Source organism: Mustela putorius, unplaced genomic scaffold (assembly GCF_011764305.1).
Source record: "Mustela putorius furo isolate JIRA1106 unplaced genomic scaffold, ASM1176430v1.1 tig00003858_pilon_pilon_pilon, whole genome shotgun sequence".
NCBI lineage: Eukaryota > Metazoa > Chordata > Mammalia > Carnivora > Mustelidae > Mustela > Mustela putorius.
This window is the reverse complement of record NW_025422010.1, coordinates 19245422-19269517: the sequence shown is the minus strand read 5'-3', so window position 1 is coordinate 19269517 and position 24096 is coordinate 19245422. Positions and strand designations below refer to the sequence as shown.

Sequence of the window (24096 nt, the reverse complement as noted above, 5' to 3'; positions counted from 1 at the left end):
AGCAGAAGGCAGTTGCTTAACAACTGAGCCACCCAGGTGTCCCAAGAGTCAGATGCTTAACTGAGGAGTCACCCAGGTACCCTTAAAATAACCTAATTTAGAAAGAAATACTGTACTATTAAAGCTAGGAATTGGTGTTCTATAACATAACCAAGGAAGAGAGTAACTATCTATTAACTCAGTTTTCTTTAAGAACTTGTATTTCGGGACACCTGGGTGGCTCGGTTGGTTAAGCAGCTGCCTTCGGCTCAGGTCATGATCCCAGCGTCCTGGGATGGAGTCCCACATCAGGCTCCTTGCTCGGCAGGAAGCCTGCTTCTCCCTCTGTCTCTGCCTGCCATTCTGTCTGCCTGTGCTCGCTCTCTCCCCATCTCTCTCTCTGATAAATAAATAAAATCTTTAAAAAAAAAAATTAAAAAAAGAAAAAAGAAAAAAGAACTTGTATTTCTGGGCTAACCCACTCCCCTACCCCCAAAAAAGAGATTTTTCTCTGTGTACATTATGTGTCATTTTCTCTAAAAATCTCTTTTGTTTTCATTTTTCTTTTTTCAAGATTTTATTTATTTATTTGACAGAGAGAGAGAGGTCACAAGCAGGCAGAGAGGCAGGCAGAGAGGGGGAAGCAGACTCCCTGATGAGCAGAGAGCCCGATGCGGGCCTCGATCGCAGGACCCTGAGATCATGGCCTGAGCTGAAGGCAGAGGCTTAACCCACTGAGCCACCCAGGCACACTCTAAAAATTTCTTTTTCTGCCTCCATGCCCCCGGATTCTTCAAAATGTTAGGAATAATTATTTGCGTTTGTCCTTAAATGGATCAGATCCTACTGAGAACTACTGGGAACCTAGGAGGGTCAAAGCCACTGAGCTATGGGTTAATGAGGTATAGAGGGCTTTGGGAAGAAAAAGCAAGCAGAAGTACAGATGTTTTTAATATACTGTATCGTGCTTTAAGTTTTAAAGCTCAATATAGAAAAGTCCAAACTTACAAAATAGGTAAATGAAGACTTGTGATGGTATACATATCTGTTTATATTAGAAACATCCCCAGAGAGCTTCAAGAGCCCGACTCACAAAAACTGATTTGTAAAACAACTTGTTGGGACAGTATCTACTCCTCTGAAGCGTTCTGATCCCATGCCCCTCTATTTGGCAAGCACTTTCTCTCAAAGGGAAGCTTTAATTGCTCTATGTCAAAGTATACGAGGTTATAGATCCTGTGGGGGCTTAAGCCCAAGAACTCTCAACTTTAGAGCAATCTGTAAGTTAAAAGGACAGATAAAAATTGCCTTTTTCAAATGGTTTATGGACTCTTAAAAGCTTATATAGGGTACATTTTGGCTGTACCCTCTCCTCTGAGTATTGTTTATTCTGCTACTGTTGTTCTAATGCTGCAGGGAATCTCCTACGACTGGCATCTGTACTAGACCTTAAAGCATCACCCAAGAGATTACTAAGCTTCTTGTCGCTCATACAAAACAAAAACCAGGGTTTGCTAGTATTGTCTGTGGGGAAAGGAACAGTGCTAATTTTAAGATTTTTGCCATCCTCATGCCTTATACCCACCTCCTATGTCTCCAGCTATCTAGTGGTTTCAGAATAATATAAAATTACTCATATTTTTAAGAAGTTAGTGGACTTTCAATATCAAGCACTTGAAATGACAGTTCTTACTCTGCAGTCTTTAAGGACTCTATCGCAAAGATACACAACAATATAAAAAGAAAACGTACAACATTATTCACTGCAGCGTTCAGTGTTAGCATAATTGTAAATACTCCAAACACCCATTACTAAGGAATAGACTATGGTACAAACAATAAAGTACCGTGCAACTAAAAAGAGAAATGCGGAATACCACTATACGCTATTATGAGTGATTTTCTAGGCTATATACTTAAATGAAAAAAGCAAAAGCAAAACACAAAAAGTATACATAGTATTCTACCATTTGTTTAAGGGGAGAGAGAATGACTATATATTTCTGTATAGATATTGGCTTTTATTTTTTAAAATGGATTGACAACCCTATTTTTAAACAAATGGTAGGGAGCTAATATGGTAGAGGGGGCAATGACAGAAACCAGCTATATCGGAATTTACCCTGTTTTGTAGCTTCTAGTACCATGTATATATTTTACATAATTTAGGAAAAGAATTAAAGATAAAAGAAACTACAAAATTCAAAGGCAAAATAAAACAAACCCAGGGACTGAGTCACAGTGACACATCTACACAAAAAGTAATTATTCCAAATGGCTTTAAAACACAATGCCTGGACTGCACATTCAGAATACACCTTTTCTTTTCGCTTTCAGAATTTTTATTTTATGAAAAGATGTAGATATCATGGTTGTTCCAATAGAATATATCTTAAGAACAAAAAACCCCAAAAGACATCTTAAACCATTTTCATAAGTCATACTATTGGTGATAGTTTATATTATTCTGAGACTGCTCTATATATTAAAAAAATAAGTTAAATGAGAAATTATGTTGTAGCACTGAGAAGTGGGATTCTCATTAGGGGGAAGTAGGTAAGATGTGAGACAGAAGAGGTTATTACATAAAAAGTTCTGAACTTGAACTGGTGCTATCAATGTGAAAAAGTGTAGTTATCTTAAAAAACGAAACAAAAACCTTAATCCTAACTGTCCACCTAAAAGATCTAGAAACAATGACTAACTGTGGCAATGAGCAACCCTAGCAGTTAGACTAAAACACATGAAACATTTAAATCCATTAGTTCATAATGACCTGACAAATAAAAACTCCCTAGTCACATTTGGGATGCTAGGGTACTATTTCTTTGGAGAATTGGTAAATAAAGGAATTAAGCATTTAGCAACTAAACAACAGCTCTTATCTATTAGAGTCTTACAGGCATCAATAAAAATTTGTCTTGGCCTGTCAGATCTCTAAAATTCTCAACAGAAATAAGTAGAAAATAAACTTTGCTTCTTAAGTGACTCAATTTGCTAGCATCATAACTTGAAAAAAAGACATAAAATTTTTTTTGAATTGAATTACTATGCCTAAATTCACTTCTAGAATGATTAGTACATGATTAAAAGTTATAGAATTTGCCATCTATGGGGAAGCTGGAGGCTCAGTCAGTTAAGCATATGACTTCAGCACAGGTCATGATTTCAGGGTCCTGGGATGGATGGAGCCCCATGTTGAGTTCTCCCACTCAATAGGGACGCTGCTTCTCCCTCTACCTCTGCCCCTCCTCCTGCTTGTGCTTTTTGTCTCAAATAAGTAAAATCTTAAAAAAAAATAAAAAGGAATTGTCATCTTTGAATAAAAGGCACAAAGCAGCATTATTGTTCAAAATATAAGATGCGGTTTTTCTTTTAAGGTTTAAAAAATCCTCACACAACAATTCTCAAGCTTGCCACCTAAAATCTGATACTATATAATGGTTACAATATATAATATAATAAACTCCTAAAGTTCATATAAAGTCCCTACTAAAACAGAACAAGAATAAAATCATTTGTTATAAAAAAGAAAATAACTATTACCACTGTCAAAAAAAGAGTAGTGGTGATATAAATTTCCTTATTTGTAAATTTGTCATTTTTATGCTTCAGCCCCTCTGTTGTTAAATCATAAGGTAGTGACACAAACTTGATTTTAACCAAAGTAGCAATTTAACAGTTCAGAGGTACTCTGACAAAGATAGTTCTGTTGTACTTCCAATCACATCACTGGTATTAATCAAGACCAACTTACCTTCCATCATCTTTAAAATATGGCTCCACAAATGCTTTCTGTTTGACTTTCTCTTGTTTATCACCAGGAACTGTAAACAAAACACACATACCACGAACTGAATGCAGAACTGAGAAACAACTTTTTTGGAACAAGAATGACCTATATCAGGACTTCCATTCTGTTCAGACTTCATACTCTAGGCTCCTGGGCAACTTGTTTAAGTTTTCTGTAACTAATTTTCTCTTTCTTTTTCATCTGCACAATGAGATGGGTGCTGATTATCTTGTATACCTCAGAAATATTAGAGATAAAAATCTTACTTATAAAACCATTTTAGATTTAAAAACTATATATACAAAGTATATCTATGTATGTATAGATTGTATATAAAATTATTTTAGAATTCAAAAGAATTATTCTGATGCCTATTACCATTTGGCACCAAACAACAATAAGCAGCTTTTAATATGTTTCACTTACTAGTCCTGATTTTTTTAAAGTAAGCTCTATGCCCAGTGTAGGGCTCAAACTCATGACCCTGAGATCGAGTCACATGCTCTATGGACTCAGCCAGTCAGGCATCCCAGTCCTGCAGATGTTTATAATGTGTCTTTGAAGTAGCTTAACTAGGAAATAGAGGTTAAAGAATTTTACCAGAAAATTGGTGACAAAGTAAGAACAAAAGCTTATGGACCCAAATCCCAAGTTGTCTAGACCCAAATAGGCAACTGCTATTGTGTATTCAAATAATCAAAATTAATCATGCATGGGACGTCTGGGTGGCTCAGTCGGTTAAGCCTCTGCCTTCGGCTTAGGTCATGATCCCAAGGTCCTGGGATCAAGCCCCGCACTGGGCTCTCTGCTCAGTGATCTCTCTCTCTCTCGGTCAAATAAGTAAATAAAATCTTAAAAAAAAAATTAATCACGCATGGTACTAAGTTCTGGACAAGCAACATTCAAGAAGAGAAACCAGGTATCCTATCCTCATGGAGTCTACACCACAGTGAGGGAAACAGACATTAAGTAAGTCGACAGCTAAGGCTTTTCTAAGGAAGGATATGAAAAGTGGTAACTGATGAATAAAAAGAAGTCAGCCACAAGAATCAGGAGTGGATAATGTTCTAGGTGAAGGTCCTGAAATGGGAAAAAGTTTGGTATGTTATAAGAACTAAGAGAAGGCCAGTGTGGTCAAGATTGAGTGAAGAAAGGTGTTAGGAAAGATGAGATCAGATATGTGGGCAAGCACCAGATTATGATAGGCCCTGGAAGCTAAAAGGAGTTTGAATACAAAGCAAACCACTGAAGACTTCTGAAAAGACTACTTTACTGAGGAATAGTTTATATAAGAAACACACTGATTTTAAAATACTCTGATTAATTTTGACAAATGTTTACTGCTGTGCAACTACCATCCGAATCAAGAGAGAGGACTTCCATTGCCCCTAGATGTTTACTCCTATTCCTCTGCTTCTCAAACAGATGACTGTTCTCTGATGTCTCTCTCCTCTCTCTATGGAGCGATGATTTTTGCCACCACAGCTTAGTTATGCCTATTTTAGAACTTTGTATTAATGGAATTATATAATATGTATTTTCCATCTTTTGGATCTTTCTAGCTCAATGAGATTCATTGCTGAGTCTAGTACCCTCCTTTTTGTTGACAAGTAGTATTCCACTATATGAGTTTACCACAATTCATATTTAGTCACCTGTCGATGGACATTTGGGTTATTTTTAGTGTTAAGTTACTACAAATAGCTATGTTATGAACATTCTTGAACACAATGCTCTGTGAACATCTTTCGTTTTTTTTCTTTATATACCTAGGAGTGGAATTGCTGGGTACTACAGTGGGTGTATACATAACTTTAAAAAAACCTGACAAATCTCAATAAAACTGTTAAAAACCTTGCTGAACTCCTTTCCACAGTACAATTTTATATCCCTAACAGCAAAATGTGAGCATTCCAGCTGCTCTTCACTCTTGCTAATGTTAGACAGCGCCAATTTTTTTTAACCATTTCAGTGGTGTGAAGTGGTTATCTCAGTCCCTCTTGTCCAATAATGTTGAGCATATTTACATGTGCTTACTGGCCATTCAAATACCTTCTCATTGAGGGTTTTTAAATAAGAAGATAATACAATCTAGTTTACATTTAAAATAAGTGAGTTTTGAGTCTGCAGAGAATGGACTGGAGTGGAGGAACAACTGTCATAAAAGACCAGTCAGGAGGCCTGTAGTAGAACCGTCGAGAGAAGAGAGGTTTAGACTAGGGCAGTGGCTATAGAGATGGAGAGAAGTGATATGAAACATAGTTTGGAGATGGTACTGCCAGGGTATCAGACTGGGCATGAAAAGGTAAAGAAGAAGTCAAATATGACTTTCAAATTTCTATCTTTAGTAACTGGGAGAATAGTTACTGAGGTTTAATGAGACCACGAAAGGCAGGGAAAGCCCAAATTTGGGTAAGAAAATAAAGATTTCTGATTTGAATGTATTAAGTTCAAGGTTCTCATAAGATGTCCAATAGGTAGCCGGATTCGAGTCCAGGGTTCAGAAGAGAGAGGCCAAAGCTAGGAGTGATGAATATATAGAAACATCTTCACTTGGTGTCCATAATAGCACATACTCTTGATTCCGTCCTACTTCACTGGCTCTAGCTCCTTTTCAATTTCCTTTGCTCGTTCCTCTTTCTCCAACATTTCAAAGTTGCCATACCCCAGAGGTCAAAACTTGAAATGCTTCTTTTCTCTATACTTGGGTGATCTCATTCAGTTTCACGGTCTTAAGAACCATCATGTACTTGCTGTTGACCTCCTGCCCCCTAAATTATTTCTTTATTCTGGATGTCTTGTCTAAACTCAACACATATCAATTATCTACTAATATTTCCACTTGAATGTCTAGTAAGTATTAACATGTCTAGAACCACGCTTTTGATATCGTCCCTGAAATTTGTTCTTTCCTGTGAGGAAAGACTAGGTAGAACTTTGTGAAATGAGGGTCAAGAACATGAAATACATGTTCTTGTTCTCAAATTACATATATGAACAATAAAATCTGAAACTATATGCCTAGGTGACTGGGAAAAATGAAAAAGCCTAAAAGGTCATTTGGTAAGAAATAAAGGGAACCTGGTTTGGATATTCTAAGTTTAAGTTGTTGAAAAGACACAAAAGTAGCATTTGCATTTACATTATATTTCCTATAAGAAATGCAGGACTGGGGGGCGCCTGGGTGGCTCGGTGGGTTAAGCCACTGCCTTCGGCTCAGGTCATGATCTCAGGGTCCTGGGGTCGAGTCCCCGCATCAGGCTCTCTGCTCAGCAGGGGGCCTGCTTCCCTTCCTCTCTCTCTGCCTGCCTCTCTGCCTGCTTGTGATCTCTCTCTGTCGAATAAATAAATAAAATCTTTAAAAAAAAAAAAGAAAGAAATGCAGGACTGGGATTTATCAGAGAAGACAAATTAGAGATGCAGAGGTAGTTAATAGAAGCACGAGAGAAAAGTATACGTGAGGAAGAAAACAGTCTTGGGATACTCTAGGAAGCAGAACTTTCCAGAGAGCAAAACAACAGTGTGGAACTGCTACAAAAGATAAGTGAGAAGAAATTTGGGGATGGTCAATGTGAGAAGTAACTTTGAAAAAAAAAGGACAGAAATTAATTATATCTTGTAAAAAAATACCCCCCCTTAAGTGAAAACAATTAGCAAAAGGCTCTTCTTGGGGAGAAAAAAGTGAACTGAACAGTTGTAAACTTTTATCACAAAAGTTGGCTTGGATCAAGTTTCTGCTACAGACTAAGCTACCATGCTGTTCTGTACCTTTTGTTAGGGTCTCAATTACTTTGAGCTAATAAGGGCTGTATTTTTTTATTAAACCCAATGGGAAGTATAAGGAAAACATAATCAAGATGGACTATTCCATAGTAGAAGGTATGCTCATATATGTAACCTTTGCACTAGACTACTTTTTTACTCACAAAAAGGAAATGAGACATTTAGCAAGTATTTTAACTTTCAATTCAGATTATTTAGTTGAGAGATTCACTTAGAGTATTCTTTTCATTCCCAGCCTGCACTATAAACTACTGCTTCTTTTTTTTTTAATTTTAATTTTTTAAATTTTATTTTTTTTAAAGATTTTATTTATTTGACAGAGATCACAAGTAGGCAGAGAGGCAGGCAGAGAGAGAGAGAGAGAAGGAAGCAGGCTCCCGTCATGATCTCAGGGTTCTGGGGTCGAGCCCGATGTGGGGCTCGACCCCAGAACCCTGAGATCATGACCTGAGCTGAAGGCAGAGGCTTTCACCCACTGAGCCACCCAGGCACCCCTAAACTACTGCTTCTAATTGAAAGTAATTTTATTATTTATTTTTTAATTAAAAAAATATTTTATTTCTTTATTTGAGAGAGTGAGAGAGAGCTGAGTGGGGGCAGAGGGAGAGGGAGAAACAGGCTCCCCGTGGAGCAGAGAGCCTAGGTGGGGCTCAATCCCAGGACCCTGGAACCCTGACCCAAGCCAAAGGCATACTTAAGTGACTGAGCCACTGAGGCACCTTGAAAAGAATTTAAAAAAAGACTGATACATAGAGTTACATTATTTTGTCTGGGAAGGTAAAGCATTCAAACAGAGAATTAGTCTGAATTTTTTGTAAAACACTTTCCTTCCAACTCTATTGCAATGATAATTACTAAACAAAGAACCCTGCCAAAACTTTTTTATGCACAAGTTACAAAGAAATCTGTGTATTCGATCAAGATTAATTTCTTAGTTTTGATGAATATTTTATGGTCATATAGTAATATAAGGGGAAGCTTAATAAAAGGGACTAATTTTTTTTCTCTCTAAGCTATTTTCTTGTAATTCTTTAATTGGCCTGAAATTATCTCATTATCTATAAGAAATTTATATAAGAAATACAAAATTTTAGTTATTAATATACCTCATCAAGTCTTTGTTAACTAGCTCATTGACTTAGTGTACTGATATAAGTGTAACTGACTTAGTGTACTGATATAACATAATGAAAAAGAAAATAGCCTTACTGTTTGGTTTCTTTGTGGTAGTTGACAATCCCTCTTTTTCATCTGCCACCTGGGGGAAGCTGTCTGCCAGACAGGATTCATATTCTTCATGTGTTGTCCGATCGAACATATCTTCCAAGCTATCATTCATTTTTCTTTCTCCATCTATGTAAAAGAGCACTGGCTTAAGGCAACAAGCAAGCTTTTTGCTTTCTATGCAGACCAATGTGAAACTTGTAGTAACTGCCACACAATACACTTGCCTAGGATGTACACGAGGCAACAGTAAACCCCCAAGCATAGTTACTGTATTTACAAAGATTTTATGGTAGGGCTTTAACTGTACTTTATTCATGTGCAGAGAAAGCTACTTTTTGTTGTCATTACATACATAAAAATCTTTTCCTCCTTATTAGCTCATGTATAATTCATACTACACTAAAATGAGTTCTACCAAAAAACTGCGAGGAACAGAAAATGCATCATAATGAATGATGAAAAATACTAAATTTAAATAAAATGTGCATAAATAACTGACATTAAAATCTATAGAATCTTGCTCATCTGCTTATTTTTCTAATGTGGTAGCAAAAGAAGTATTTTCTTACATATATACATATATATATATATAGACATATATACATATACACTACTATTATCATCAGTAACGCTTGGTAGTTCAGGATTGATAGAAATTATGAATTCAATTCCTCATTTGCTATGTTAAGTGTTAAATTCATCCTCAGAGTACTAACTACATTTCCCAATATATAATCACACTTTGAAAAATGGCAGTTTATTAGAAAACAGAAATAGGTCCAGTTGGCTAACACACACAATAGAGCAGAAGTCTGCTGGGATTCTTCTCTATAAAATAACTACCACCTCCCCTAGTCTATGGTGCTCTAGCACCCTTACTCTGTTTCATCTTTCTCCAGAACTTGCCATCATCTACCATACCACATATTTGATTGTTTCTCCCCTTAAATCAGAAGGTAAGTTCCATGAAGTAGGTACTTTTATTCTGTTTACTCATTATTTCCAGTTACTGAAACACCTCCCTTTATAGAACTGAAGCTCAATATTTACTCAATGATTATAAGTACTAATTTTTTTCACATTGAGGATCAAATTTGTAAATAATATACAACTTCTACGTGCTAGGCAGTGTGCTAGGTATTCCCAAAATATTCTGTATATGCTGTTAGTAAATCACAATGTTAAATCATTAGTTTCTTATTCTTAAATAAAAATTTAAAAAAAATTTTAATTGTTTAGAGAGAGAGTGTGAGTAGGGAGGGAGGAGTAGGAGGGAGAGGGAGAGAGAGACTCTTATGGAGACTCCATGCCCAGCATGGAGCCTAATGCAGGGCTCAATCCCACCATCCTGAGATCATGATTTGATGCTTAACCAACTAAGCCACCCAGGTGCCCCACTAGTTTATGTTTTTGTTGGTGTGACGTCTGACTGAAATACTTGACAACGGAGACTACATCCTTATTAATCTACCATATCATCTGGGAAGTCTAATACACAGTAGAAATATAAAACACATTTTTAAACTGAAATACTAGCAGTATTTGGGGAATTTTATTGGTATGATTCATTTTTAACCAATTCTAAGTATAAAAAAGATCTACCTCATGGGTAAAATGCATGGACTGTCTTTTTCCACACATGGCTTTAAGAATATCTTCTACCCCAGGTGCTGGTCTTACACTCCTCCACTGCGTGGGAAGGGCTGCTTGCTTGTTTTGAATTTGGGTAGGTCTTTGTGACACTATACAGCTTCTAAGGCCAGATCATAAAAATACCATGCACTTCTGCCTTACTCTTTTTGGGATGCTGACTCTGGGAACCTAGTCTCCACATGACAAGGAAGCTCAAACTAGCCCACGTGGAAAGTCTGTATGGAGAAGCCCTGAAACTGAGTGAAGGCAGATGCCACGCCACCCTCATTCTACCCTATGCTTGTCTACCCTCTGCTGTTCCAGCTCTAGCTACCACTGGCCTACAAATGCGGAAGAGGCCCTGGGACAGAACTGTCCAGCCAAACTCTTCTGGAATTCCTGAACCATAGAAACTATGAAGGTTGAGAAAATGACTGTTTTTTTTTTTTTAAAGATTTTATTTACTTCACAGAGAGAGATCACAAGTAGACAGAGAGGCAGGCAGAGAGAGAGAGAGAAAGAGAGGGAAGCAGGCTCCCTGCTGAGCAGAGAACCCGATGCGGGACTCGATCCCAGGACCCTGAGATCATGACCTGAGCCGAAGGCAGCGGTTTAACCCACTGAGCCACCCAGACACCCTGACTGTTGTTGTTTTAATCCTTTAAGTTATCAGAGTGATTTATTATATAGCAACAGTATTCACAGTATCTTATATAGCCAAAACTGTCTCCACTCATTAGTTCAATTCTAACCTCATTTCCACATGATAATGCCTTCAAACATATTTGGGAAACCATCATATTTTTCAAATTAAATAGGTAAACTTGAAGCCAAAGTAGTCATGCTTTAGTTTTGCCCACTCTTTCTTTCTTTCTTCCTTCCTTCCTTTCTTTTTTGACAGAAATAAGGAAAATATTATCAGGAACTGGTACCAGACAAAACAATCTTAAAAGCAAATTACCTTCTTAAGAAGAAAGTTACTTAAGTATCATTCACTATAAAAGGACAACAAATCACTGTTGGTTTTTATTTATTTATTTTTAATAGGCAGTCCTTTCAACGTGGGTAGCCAACTACTTGATTATATGGTTACTCATTCCTAAAGAACAAAGAATTAAGGCAAAGGCTACTACAATTTTCCCTCACTTACTGCAGTTAGGGCAGCAAGAGAGAAAGTGTTTCTTTAAAAGATTTATTTATTTGAGAGAAGGGGAGTCAGAGAGAAAAAAAGAGAGAGCGTGAGAGTGAGAGTGAGCGCATGAGTGGGTGGAGGGGCAGAGGGAGGGAGAGAGAGGGGAAGCAGGCTCCTGGCTGAGGAGGGAAGCCCGATATGGGTCTCAGTCCCATGACCCTAAGATCATGACCTGAGGTGAAACCAAAAGTCAGATGCTTAATCGACTAAGCTACCCAGGTGCTCCGAGATAAAGTTTTTCAAAAGAAGTGGGGACATGACTGGCTCCAGCCCTGGGCAAATAGATTACAGAATATTCAGAACAAGATAGGGAATGTACATACAGAGTATCCTTAGTTTCTAACAGACTGATCACTGGAAAATGTCCTTGCTTTTGTCATTGCATCCCCTGTTGCAGGTCCTAACTCTTCAACATAAGAGTGTTAAGTGACAGTATTCCTGGGCTACTTGATCTCACGGGATGTTGCTGACATGGTACCAACCAAAATCCTTCCACTGTTCCTGCCTCTTTTGGAAAATCAAGGCTAGATGAAGAATTAATAGTCTGTTACCAGAAAAGGCCAGACCTGTTTTCTGTAGAAGCAGAATATGGCAGAGTAACTCAGCATATACACTATTATTCTTGGTTTACTGCTAACTTACAAGTCTATAAGGTAGAGTTTTTCCTTTTTACCTTAACAAATTGCAAATTCCTATTTCTAAAACAGGACTCTCAAGATTCCCTTTTACAGAAAATTATCTAGCGATAATACCAGGCATCAGCAAACTGTTTCTTAAAGGGTGAGTCAGGAAATATTTTTGGCCTATGGGCCCAGTAAGATCAGTCGCTACTACTCAGCTCTGCTGTGGTACCATGCAAGCAGCCATAGGCCATAGAGAGACAAATGTGAGGCTGTGTTCCAATAAACCTTTATTTATAAAACTGGCAGCAGGCTGTGGTTTGGTGAGTCCTGCAGACAATTTAAGTTTTCCTGGAAAAAAGAGACTTTGGCTAAAGATTTTTTTCCCTTGAAATACTGAAACTGAGCTTTATTAAGAGAAACCTATTTCTCAGAAGACGAAAAAAAACCCTGGTTTATGATGAAGTGGTCACTTTTGGTCATCAGTGCAATGGTACGACTATAAACGTCTCTCCACATTTTTATTAAATTAAAAAAAATCAAATCTTACTTGGACTTTTCTCTCCCTTCTGCTCCTGATTCTTCATTTTTAAAAGCACAGTTTCACTAACCAATGTGCAGTCCATGTCCACTGTCTCTCCTCCTGCTAATCTTGACTGACTGCCATCCTAAATATTTAAAAATTCAAAAATTTTAACAATTATCCTGCATGGCCTTATATATTACTTATAAAAAATTCTGGTAAAATATACATAGCATGACATTTATCATTTTTACCAAATTTTAAATGTACCCTTCAGTAGCATTAAGTTATATTTATTTTTACCTTAGGAATATATATAAATTAAGGTTTTATGTCTGTAAAACATTTTAGCTTCAACATACAAGCATCCTCTCTCAAGACCATGAAAGGAAGGACTGCTGCCAAGGAAGGGAGAGTTGTGCACCACTGAATTCCCTGGGCTTCTCCTCCCTTTCTTCTCCAGTTGGCTTCATGATAATGAATGTCCGTGTACACACAAAGAACAAATTTCATACTATAGCAAGTTAAATACGTCATTAATATCCCCCCAACTGAAAGAGAACTTCTCAAACTATATAGAACCCAAATATAATCCAAAAGGGTTATTTCCACTAGGAATTTTAATTATTATTTTTTAAGAGGTAGGGAGGAGAGAGGGGGAGAGGGAGACAGAAAATCTTAAGCAGGTTCCATGCTGAACGTGGGCCTCGATCTCACAACTCTGAGATCATGACCAGAGCCAGAATCTAGAGTTGGATATTTAACTGACTGAGCCACCCAGGTGCCCCGAATTTTAATTTAAAAAAAAACATACAGTATTTAAAAAACAGCCAACTAGGAAAATAAATTTTTTTCTTGATGGTAATATTAATTTAATCAAATCATATAATGAATCACATTGCTAAAATATAAAATTATCAAGGGGTGCCAGCCGTGTGGCTTATTCAATTAAGTGTGCCTTCAGCTCAGGTTATGATACCAGAGTCCTGGGATCGAGCCCTGTGTCAGGGTCCTTGCTCAGCAAGAAGTCTGCTTCTCCCTCTGCCTAACCCCCTGGTTGTACTTGCTCTTTCTCTCTCAAATAAATAAATAAAATCTTTAAGAAATATCTATCTATATATGTAAGTCATTAAAATATATAACTAGAATTTTTCATTATTTTAAAACTATAATAATATTTTCTAGAAAAGTCCTTTTAAAAAAAATTTTTAATTTTTTTTTTTTAGAGAGGGAAAGAGAGAGGAGGGGTGGGGGAAAGGGAGAGAGAGAATCTTAAGTAGGCTCCATGCCCAGTGCAGAGCCCAACATGGGGCTTGATCTCATGACCCTGACATCATGATCTGAACTGAAATCAAGAGTCAGATGCTTGGGGCGCCTGGGTGGCTCAGTGGGTTAAGCCGCTGCCTTCGGCTCAGGTCATGATCTCAGGGTCCTGGGATCGAGTCCCGCGTCGGGCTCTCTGCTCAGCAGGGAGCCTGCTTCCTTCTCTCTCTCTCTGCCTGCCTCTCAGTGTACTTGTAATTTCTCTCTGTCAAATAAATAAATAAAATCTTTAAAAAAAAAAAAAAAAGAGTCAGATGCTTAACTGAGTGAGCCCCTCAGGTGTCCCAGCAAAGGCCTTTAAAGTCAGAAGGTATTATTATCCTTTCAAAAATATCATGAAGTTAGAAGAATAAACATTTTTATTTCTTTTTTTCGGAATAAATAAATCAGGTTTTAAGAGGTATTTGATTATCTTAAGGTCACAGAGTGAGTTAGGGAAGGAGGGTGACTAACAACTTACTAGAATAACCACATGGAGCTTGGTTTTACTTTCTAACTTACCTTTGTATCTATTACAGTAATATCCATTTTATATTGAGAAAGGTCTGCTCCTGGATCAATGCTCCACTGGATATTTTCAAAGGATACATCTTCAATAAGGAGAAAAAAATACAATTAAAAATGGATTTTTAAACATTCTTATTACTTTAAAACATTATGGGATCCACAGAATAGGAAAAAGGATTTGCAGATCATATAGCTGCTAACAGGGTTATATCTAGGACATATAAAGAACTCTCACAACTCAATAATTAGACAAATACTCCAATTGAAAATGAGCAAAGAATCTGAATAGACAGTCCTTCAAAGAAGGGAACTGGCCAATAAAGCACACGCTAAGATGTTCAATAGCATCAACCATCAGGGAAAGGCAAATCAAACCACAATGAGATAACATTTCACACCCAGTAGGATGGCTAAAATAAAAAAGACAGATAATAACAAGTATTGGTGAGAATGTGGAGAAATGGGAACCTCATGTGCTGAATGGAGAATGTGAAATGACATTGACACTTTGGAAAACACAAAGTTCCTCAAAAGGTTAGAGAGTTAGCATACGGTCCAATAATCCTACTCCTATTTGTAACTCAAGAGAAATGAAAATATACATCTACATAAAATTGTACATCAATGTTTATAGCAGGCATGATTTACAACAGTGAAAAAACTGAAAGTAAAAGAAGTCACAAAAGATCATATATTGTATGATTCCGTTTATATGAAAACACCAGAATAGGAAAATCAATAGAGACAGAGGACAGATCAGTGGTTGCCTAGGATTGGAGAAGTGGGGAGAGGAATGCAGAACGACTGCTAATGGTATTGCTCTTAGAAAAAATATTTTTACTCAAGTATAATTAACAGTGTTACATTGGTTTTAGATATATAATATGATTCAACATTTCTATACACTTCTCAGTGCTAATCAAGAAAGTGTACTCTTAACCACCTTTATCTATTTCTTATTTTTATTTATTTAACATGTAATGTACTATTTGTTTCAGGGGTACACGTCTGTGAATCATCAATCTTACACAATTCCCAGAGCTTACTATAGCATATACCCAGTGTTTATCACCCGGCCACCCCATCTCTCCCACCTCTGTCCCCTCCAGCAACCCTTAGTTTGTTTCCTGAGATTAAGAGTCTCTTATGGTTTGTCTCCCTCTCTGGTTTCATCTTGTTTCATTTTCCCCTCCCTTCTCCTATGAGTCTCTGTCTTGTTTCTCAAATTCCTCATATCAGTTAGATTATATGATAATTGTCATTCTCTGATTGACTTATCTTGCTTAGCCTAACCCTTTATCTTTTTCACTCATTCCCACCCCCTTACCTCCCCTTTGGCAATTATCAGTTTATTCCCTATATTTAAGATTCTGTTTTAGTTTTGCCTCTTCTATTTGTTTGTTTCTTAAATTCCACATGTAAGTGAAATCATATGGTATCTGTCTTTCTCTAACTTATTTCACTTAGGATTATACCCTCTAGGTCCACCCATGTTGTTGCAAAATGGCAAGATTTTTCTTTTTTATGGCTGAGTAATATTCCACATCTCTTTTAAATCCATTCATTTATCTATGGGCACTTGGGTTGCTTTCGTATCTTGGCTATTGTAAATAATGCTGCTATAAACATAGGGGTCCATATATCTTTTAGAATTAGTATTTTCATTTCCTTTGGGTAAATATCCAGTAGTGGAGTTATTGGATCATATGGTAATTTTATTTTTAACTTTTTGAGGAACCTCTATACTGTTTTAACAGTAGCTATGCCAATTTGCATTCCCACCAATGGTGCATGAGCCTTCCCTTTTCTCTACATCTCTGTTAACATTTGTTATTTCTTGTGTTTTTGCTTTCAGCCATTCTGACAGGTATAAAGTGATATCTCATTATAGTTTTAATTTCTATCTCCCTGATGATTAGTGATGTGGAACATCTTTTCATGTGTCTTGGCAATAGGATGCCTTCTTTGAAAAAATGTTCAGGTCCTCTGACCATTATTAAATTGAATTATTTTTGTTTTTGGTATTGAGTTGTGTAAGTTCTTCACATATGTTAGACATTAACTTAATGGGTACTGTTCTTTTTGAGGTGATAACAATGTTCTAAACTTAGACTACAGTGATGCTTGCACAACTCTGTGAGTATACAAAACAACCGACTTGTACACTATAATGAGTGATTTTTATATCAAAAATAGTTTTAAAAAGTTAAAATTATAACACTGTTTGGGGGGTGCCTGTGTGGCACAGTGGGTCAAAGCCTCTGCCTTCGGCTCAGGTCATGATCTCAGGGTCTTGGGATTGAGCCCCACATCGGGCTCTCTGCTCAGTTGGGAGCCTGCTTCCCCCTCTCTCTTCCTGCCTCTCTGCTTGCTTGTGATCTCTCTGTCTGTCAAATAAATAAAATCTTAAAAAAAAATTGTAACACCGTTTGGAGGAGTTTTCAATGTATGTGGACATGAATGACAACTACATAAAGCACAGTCACAAAACACAAAGTGGCATAATATTAACTTTAAGTAGACTGTGGGAGGTTAAATGGAGCAGTCATGAGAAAAAAAAACCCAAATCAAAAATGTAAAAAAAAAAAAAAAAATCAGAAATAAGAGTGAAAAAAGTGTTTTCATACAGAGACTGAAACTATTGCTAGAAGAACAACTGAAGAGTGTGCTTCAGGAAAAAGGGAAATTAAACCTTGAATAAAGGAAAAATTTTGAATGAATAATAAAAGCAAAAATACTACATAGGAAGTATAGAAATATTTAATGGCCGAAAACCAAAAAGACTCATTTTAAACACAGCAAAATTATGAAAAGATTAACATACCTATTAAGAGTAAAAAAGGTTTTTAAGTAAGAGGTTTAGTGCTGTGAAGTGTGTAAACGTGGTGATTCACAGACCTGTACCCCTGGGGATAAAAATATATGTTTATTAAAAAAAAACAAAAAACCCACATAAATGTGTGTGTGTGTGTGTGTGTGTGTGTGTGTGTGTATACATACATACATATGTTTACCCATAAACATGTAAATGCAAAGAAAAAGGACAGGCTACCTGTGGAGTGAGGAACAAGGTTTAGATGATGAATATTTTACTTTATGTATTTTAAAATTCCACATAGTTTAAAATTTGTAAAACTTCTGTAAAGAAAATAAGAAATTACATAAAATAGGTAAGTCCACAAAATCATCTATAAAAGTAGGTTTTAAAGACCTCAGTTCATTTTTTCAAAAAGCATGAGAGCAGGAAAATCATATGTAAAAGGAAACCAGGGAGAATCATCCTGTAAACACAGAAATATGCAGGAAGAAATGTTTTTCCTAAAACAATTCAATATATTCAAAGAACGTGTATTATATAACACTCAAGATCATTAAAAAGGAGTAGAAATGCTATTTTCTTTTTTGGAAATACTATTTATAGAAAACATACCTTGACTGTTTTGTACAGACTTTGTTTTAGCAACTCTACATGGATTTAACTGAAGGACGGATGTAAGTTCACATGCTCCACGGACTGACCTGGCTATTTTTACTGGTTCATGAGAATCAGCTCCCTTAAACAGAAAGAATTATTAGCATCTAGATGAAATCATGAACAACCATTTTAATAAAAATACTTGAACATTTAACACAAACCTTCACATCATCGAAAAGATTCTCGGTCTCCAAACTTTCACGTGGACGTAGAGGGATTTTAAAGATGGGATTTTCTTCCTTGATTTGTAATGGTGTTTTATTATCTGGAGATGATTTACCTAAGGACTGGAGGATGCACTCCTGTAAACAGGGTTCCTCTGGGGCATCTCTGGTTAACACACAGCTCCCGCTCAAGGCTTTGCGGCTCGAGGAAGAGCCCTTTGGAATGGGCTTCAAGGCCTCATAGAGAGTCACTTGCCTAAATCTGATTTTAGAGGTCTCACTTCCCTGGCTTTTCTCTTGACGCTGAATAGCCGAAAATCGGTCAGACAGATCTAGAGGTTTATCCATCACATAGTCTCCATTCATGGAAGAATGACTATCCAGTAACAAGGGAAAGGCGTTCTCTTTATCAAAAGAGGCTTGGGGGCTGCTTACTTCATCTTCACTTTCTTCCTCAATTTTCTTCCTTTTAGATGTTCTCCCTCCCAGTGATTTCAGGGGTATCACAAGTTTGTCTTTATCAGTGATAGCATCTTTAATATGATCAAAACCATCCTGTTCATTTTTGGATTCACTTACGTTTTTACTGATAAGCATCTGCTTACTAGAAGATGACTGGTTAATGATCTTGTTCCCTTCAGACCCAAGATTATGATGTGTGAAAAGGACACTATCTTCAGATTTTGATCTAGTTTTCTCTGATTTAGAAGTAGAAGTGTTGTTGATGGGTACTGTTTTCAGAAGGTTTTTTTTCCCAGTCTCTAAGAGAGAAGGGGATAAACTTGTATTCAAACCTAAACTACGTTTCATATTAGAAGTAGCTCCAAATACAGGAGAAGATACCCGAGTAGTTAATTCTTCTTGAGGAGGAGTCTTTGACTTAGAATCTGAAAATCTAAAAAAAATAAGAAGTGGTAAAACTTTTTTCCTACTAAAGAAATAGGGTAAGAATTTTAAGACAAGCATCTGAGAAAACTTACACTAATACAGAATTATTAATATTAAGGGTCTTAGACTCAGTACGGTATTACACTCAGATGATTAACCAACATTTTTTTTGAAATAGGGTAGAGCTGTCAGCTTTTTTCATTTGGCTGACAAAAAACAGAGGAAAATGATACAGTAAATCTATCTTAATACCTTGATATTCCTATACATAAATATTTTTCCTAAGTAATTCAGAAAACTTCACTGTATAAGAAAATTATATTTTATTAAATTCTACTGGAGACCCAAACTCTTTTTTTAGTATGAAATCTTGTCATAAGTGACTTTAAGAAACAAACTCCTCCTACAGAATTGAACATAACTTAGGAGCCAGTCTGCCTGTAGCAGAGCAGACAGCTGTGACAGCAGGAGTATTAAGGTGAAGTCTGAAGATGTGGAATGGTTAAGAGCTCTGGCTCTAGTCATTAACAGTCATGTGGTGTTAAATCAGGCATTAATTTCTGTGGAGCTGCGTTTCTGTTGACTAAAAAACAGGAGCAATAAAACCCACTTTAATGAGTTACTTTGGTGACAAATTAAATATGATAGATGCATCTAAAACCAAAAGCACTTTTAAAAAGCAAAACAATACACAAATATAGTTATTATTAGTGGATGTTCTGAAATTCATAAATGAGATACAATGCAATCTTGAAAATTCATCAAAGCTTATAGGAGCATTTTATACAACATTTTTCTTTTGGAAATACAAACACAGAAGGGATGACTGGGTCTTGATAGAGGCAGAGGAAAAAGGCTGGAAACTTAAATAATGCTTCACAGAAGTACAAAAAGAATCTAAAAAATAATATCCATCTCTCTATAGTAATGCAAAAGGCCCTCAATTCATCATAAAGTGGGGAAAAGATGTATTTTTTAATTAATTATTTATTTGAGAGAGAGAGAGAGAGAGAGAGAGAGAATCTCCAGCAGACTCCCCTCTGAGCATGGAGCCTGACTTGGGGCTCAATCTCATGATCCTGACTGAGATCATGACATGAGTTGAAATCAAGAGTAGTACAATTAACCGATTTTGTCACCCTGGTACCTCATGGGGAAAATATTTTTTAAAATAAAAATTAATAGAGGTTCCTTGTTGGCTCAGTCAGTAAAGCACACAACTCCTGATCTCAGGGTCCTGAGTTTAAGCCCCTGTTGGGCATGGAGCCTGCTTAAAAATAAATAATAAATAAATACAACCAGAATGACAAACTATATGCTGACAGAAACAGTTTGATTACACAGAACTCACTGTAATGAGATCTCACCAACAGTCTGTAAATTTTTTTAACCAAAGTGCCCCAAATTACCTTGAGCTATCTTCATTAATTCTTATAGATTCCTCAAAAGGTTGTTTCTTGTGATCTTCTAAACATTGATAGAGTTCATCACCAAGAGGGCTCATGGGACCCTGAGATTCCTTCAATAATAAAATATAAATACATAAATACAATGGAAGATTACTCATTCTTAAAGAGGAATGAAATGTTGATACATGCTGTGATGTGGATGAACCCCCAAAATGCGGTAGAAGAAGCCAGACTCAAAAGCCACATAATGTAGGATTCCATTTATATGAATTTTCCAGAATAGGCAACCCTTAAGGATAAAAAGCAGACTGGTAATTGCCAGGGGCTGTGGGTACTGAGGAATGAGGAGTGAATGTTTAACAGATACAAGTATTATTCTGGGGTGATGAGAATGCTTTGGAACCAGAGATGGGGTAGCTGCAAAATACTGTGAATAAATGAATAAATACTGTGAATAAATGTCACTGAACTGTAGATTTTAAAATGGTTAATTTTATGTCATGTGCTTTTCACCACAATAAAAAAAAATAAGATGTACTTTTAAGTTTAAAGAGAGAAAGCCATCAATTTATTTTACTATTTGAAGTAAGTACATTCTACTACTGGTATGTAACACTCCATCAACTCCAATTCCAAAACATATTAAGACGAGGCAAAAGGAATAAAGATAATTATTTATGCTGATAGTAAACAAATTTAAAAGAATCCTTTAGAGAGTGGTGCTTCTCAAACTTTTACATGCATTCAAGTCAACCAGGGACCTTTGAAAACATAAGTTCTCTTGCTGTAGGTCTGGCGTGGGGTCTGAGATTGTCTGTCGCTAACAGAAATTTAAGGTAATGAAGATGCTGTTGGCCTATGGATCACACCTGGAATAGCATGTTTTTAGAGATCAGCTCCCTTAATATATTTGGTGTTTAAACTACTTACTTGTCAGATTTATGGGTAGGAGGGAATTAGAAACCATTAAGACACATTTAAAGTTCAAAGGTTAAAAACTACCCACTACCACTGGAAGAGTGGTTTAAAACTAGAAAGAGCAAAAACAAGATCCAAATGTAATGAAAAATCAATTCAATTTTTAAAAATTTAACAGTAAGACAATTTTATAAGAGCAAATATACATTTACTGCCTAAAGCAAAGGAACAGTATTTTAAAGTTGTATAAAAATAAAACTTAAAATTGAAGAGTTAAGTTTTTTGTTTTTAGGGATCACTTAAGGAAAAAAAGTGAATGTGCCTAAGTCAACCAGGGACCTTTGAAAACATAAGTTCTCTTGCTGTAGGTCTGGCGTGGGGTCTGAGATTGTCTGTCGCTAACAGAAATTTAAGGTAATGAAGATGCTGTTGGCCTATGGATCACACCTGGAATAGCATGTTTTTAGAGATCAGCTCCCTTAATATATTTGGTGTTTAAACTACTTACTTGTCAGATTTATGGGTAGGAGGGAATTAGAAACCATTAAGACACATTTAAAGTTCAAAGGTTAAAAACTACCCACTACCACTGGAAGAGTGGTTTAAAACTAGAAAGAGCAAAAACAAGATCCAAATGTAATGAAAAATCAATTCAATTTTTAAAAATTTAACAGTAAGACAATTTTATAAGAGCAAATATACATTTACTGCCTAAAGCAAAGGAACAGTATTTTAAAGTTGTATAAAAATAAAACTTAAAATTGAAGAGTTAAGTTTTTTGTTTTTAGGGATCACTTAAGGAAAAAAAGTGAATGTGCCTGATGTAAGTAAGGAAGTACTAAAACAATGAAAAGAAATTCATTAGATCAATTTCTAATTCAATCCCTAAGAATTAGATTGCACATATAAAGACAAAAAGCTAAAGCATCTATAGCAGTCCCAAGAACTCAGCCTGTTTTCCAAAACAAACCCCAGTTTAAAGGATATTGAAAAGTTCCAATAAATTCTGACACCAACCTTAAGGTTTAAATCTTCATTGAGACAAAACAAGGTAGGAGTAGGGAGGACAGAGGACAGAGGAAGCAAGCCATCACCACTCTCCCTAAATTTTTACTCAACCCACAACCTATGATATAAAGAATTCTAGACTCTAGGTTTTTCGGACGCTGGAGTAGATAATATAAATGGGCCTTTCTAACCATATCAATTTTGTTCTAGGCCTTTATCCCATGATCCTTGGATAAAATAACTTTTCTCTTGCTCAATTCTCTAAAAATCGACCTAAAAGGACACCAATTAATTCATATTATCACCAAACTAAACAATTACTTACAGATTCTTCTTGAACACTAAATCCAAGTGTTTCAGCAACAACTGTAGCTAAGTTAAAAGATGACTTATCAGTAGGACAATTGCTTGTTCCACGTTCTAAGTAAGAAAAAAAAAAACTGCAATTACACAATTGTAGAAATGAGATATACTGAAAAATACAAAAAAGGAAAAAACGAAGCTCAAAGAACCACTCTATAGATAGCACTGGACAACTGTAAAATTCTGTGCAAAGAAGTCCAAAATATCTATTATAATAATAAATTAAATTGCAGGTACCTAGCATTTACATTTGCCAAGTTTTTTTTAGCTAAGGTTTTCTATTTTTCCTAAATGAACAGAATGCAATAAGCAGATTATTTTTCTTATTGCCACTGAAAAAACCCCCAAAATTCATATATAATTGTGCTGGATTTCTTGCAGTCTGAGATACAACATGAATATAAAATTGTATTTGTAGTATCTTTCATGAAAACATACTTTGTGGGAGAGATTTTCAGCACTGCATAATTTAAGATTTAGGCTAACACATATTTACAGAAATCGTCTGTGTTCAAGTATTTAACAAAGTTTTATGTGTACAGAGTTTCAACAAATCAACAGGTATTGATGGGACACATACTATGTTATAGGCATCGTGCCAGGCACTAGATGAGAAGAAAGAAGGTTCTTGTCCTCAAGGAATTTAAGGACTGATACAGGTGAAACAGAAAGGTGAAAAGAATTGCAATAAAATGTGATAAAAATTAAAGGTACAAAACGAGGGACTTAAACATAGAGGAAGGACTCCTAAATCTGTCTTGGGTTATCAGGGAGAGTTATAACAAGTGATGCCTAAGGTGATCCCTTGGTCACCTTAGCAAGAGGATCTGGAGAGGTCACCTGGGCCCAGGCACAGAGGGAAGGACTCTAAGTTAATGTGAAAGGGTTCAGAAACATGAAATAAAACTGCATGTTTAGAGAACTAGAGGTGTTTTAATTGCTGGAAATCAAAATGCAGAAGATATAGCTATAGCAGGACATAAGCCCAGAGATGCCATCGAGGAACCTCTCTCACTTTCTCTCTCTCTCTCTCTCTCAGGGGTGTGGAGAGGTGAAGAATGGAATCCCTCCCCTACTTTATTCAACTGGAATGAATGGGAGATAATACAGACGAGCTACAGAACACAGATCACTTTTTCGGCTTCGAAGAGAAGCTATAGCTAAGGACAGAGAAAATTAAAAGAGGGGTTATTTTTAAAAAGATGGAAGGTAATATATGCGTATATTGAAAAGAAAAAACCTGAAGAGAAGCTGGAGATATAAGAAAAGAGGACAACTGAGGGAGCTAAGTC

At 36.3% G+C, this 24096-nt stretch overlaps 1 protein-coding gene across 4 annotated transcripts in view; it reads right to left on the bottom strand.

The window, feature by feature from the left end:
- Window positions 1-24096, bottom strand: part of RBBP8 (RB binding protein 8, endonuclease) — a 128377-nt gene that overhangs the window by 48307 nt on the left and 55974 nt on the right. For all 4 annotated transcript variants that reach the window (XM_013051451.2, XM_013051447.2, XM_045065443.1 and 1 more), the window contains 8 exons: window positions 22767-22861; window positions 20516-20625; window positions 18216-19113; window positions 18010-18133; window positions 14574-14662; window positions 12777-12894; window positions 8765-8908; window positions 3737-3806 (listed from right to left, as the gene is read on the bottom strand). In XM_013051451.2, the coding sequence (XP_012906905.1) occupies window positions 3737-3806; window positions 8765-8908; window positions 12777-12894; window positions 14574-14662; window positions 18010-18133; window positions 18216-19113; window positions 20516-20625; window positions 22767-22861 (1648 nt within the window). The remainder of the gene's footprint in view (window positions 1-3736; window positions 3807-8764; window positions 8909-12776; window positions 12895-14573; window positions 14663-18009; window positions 18134-18215; window positions 19114-20515; window positions 20626-22766; window positions 22862-24096) is intronic.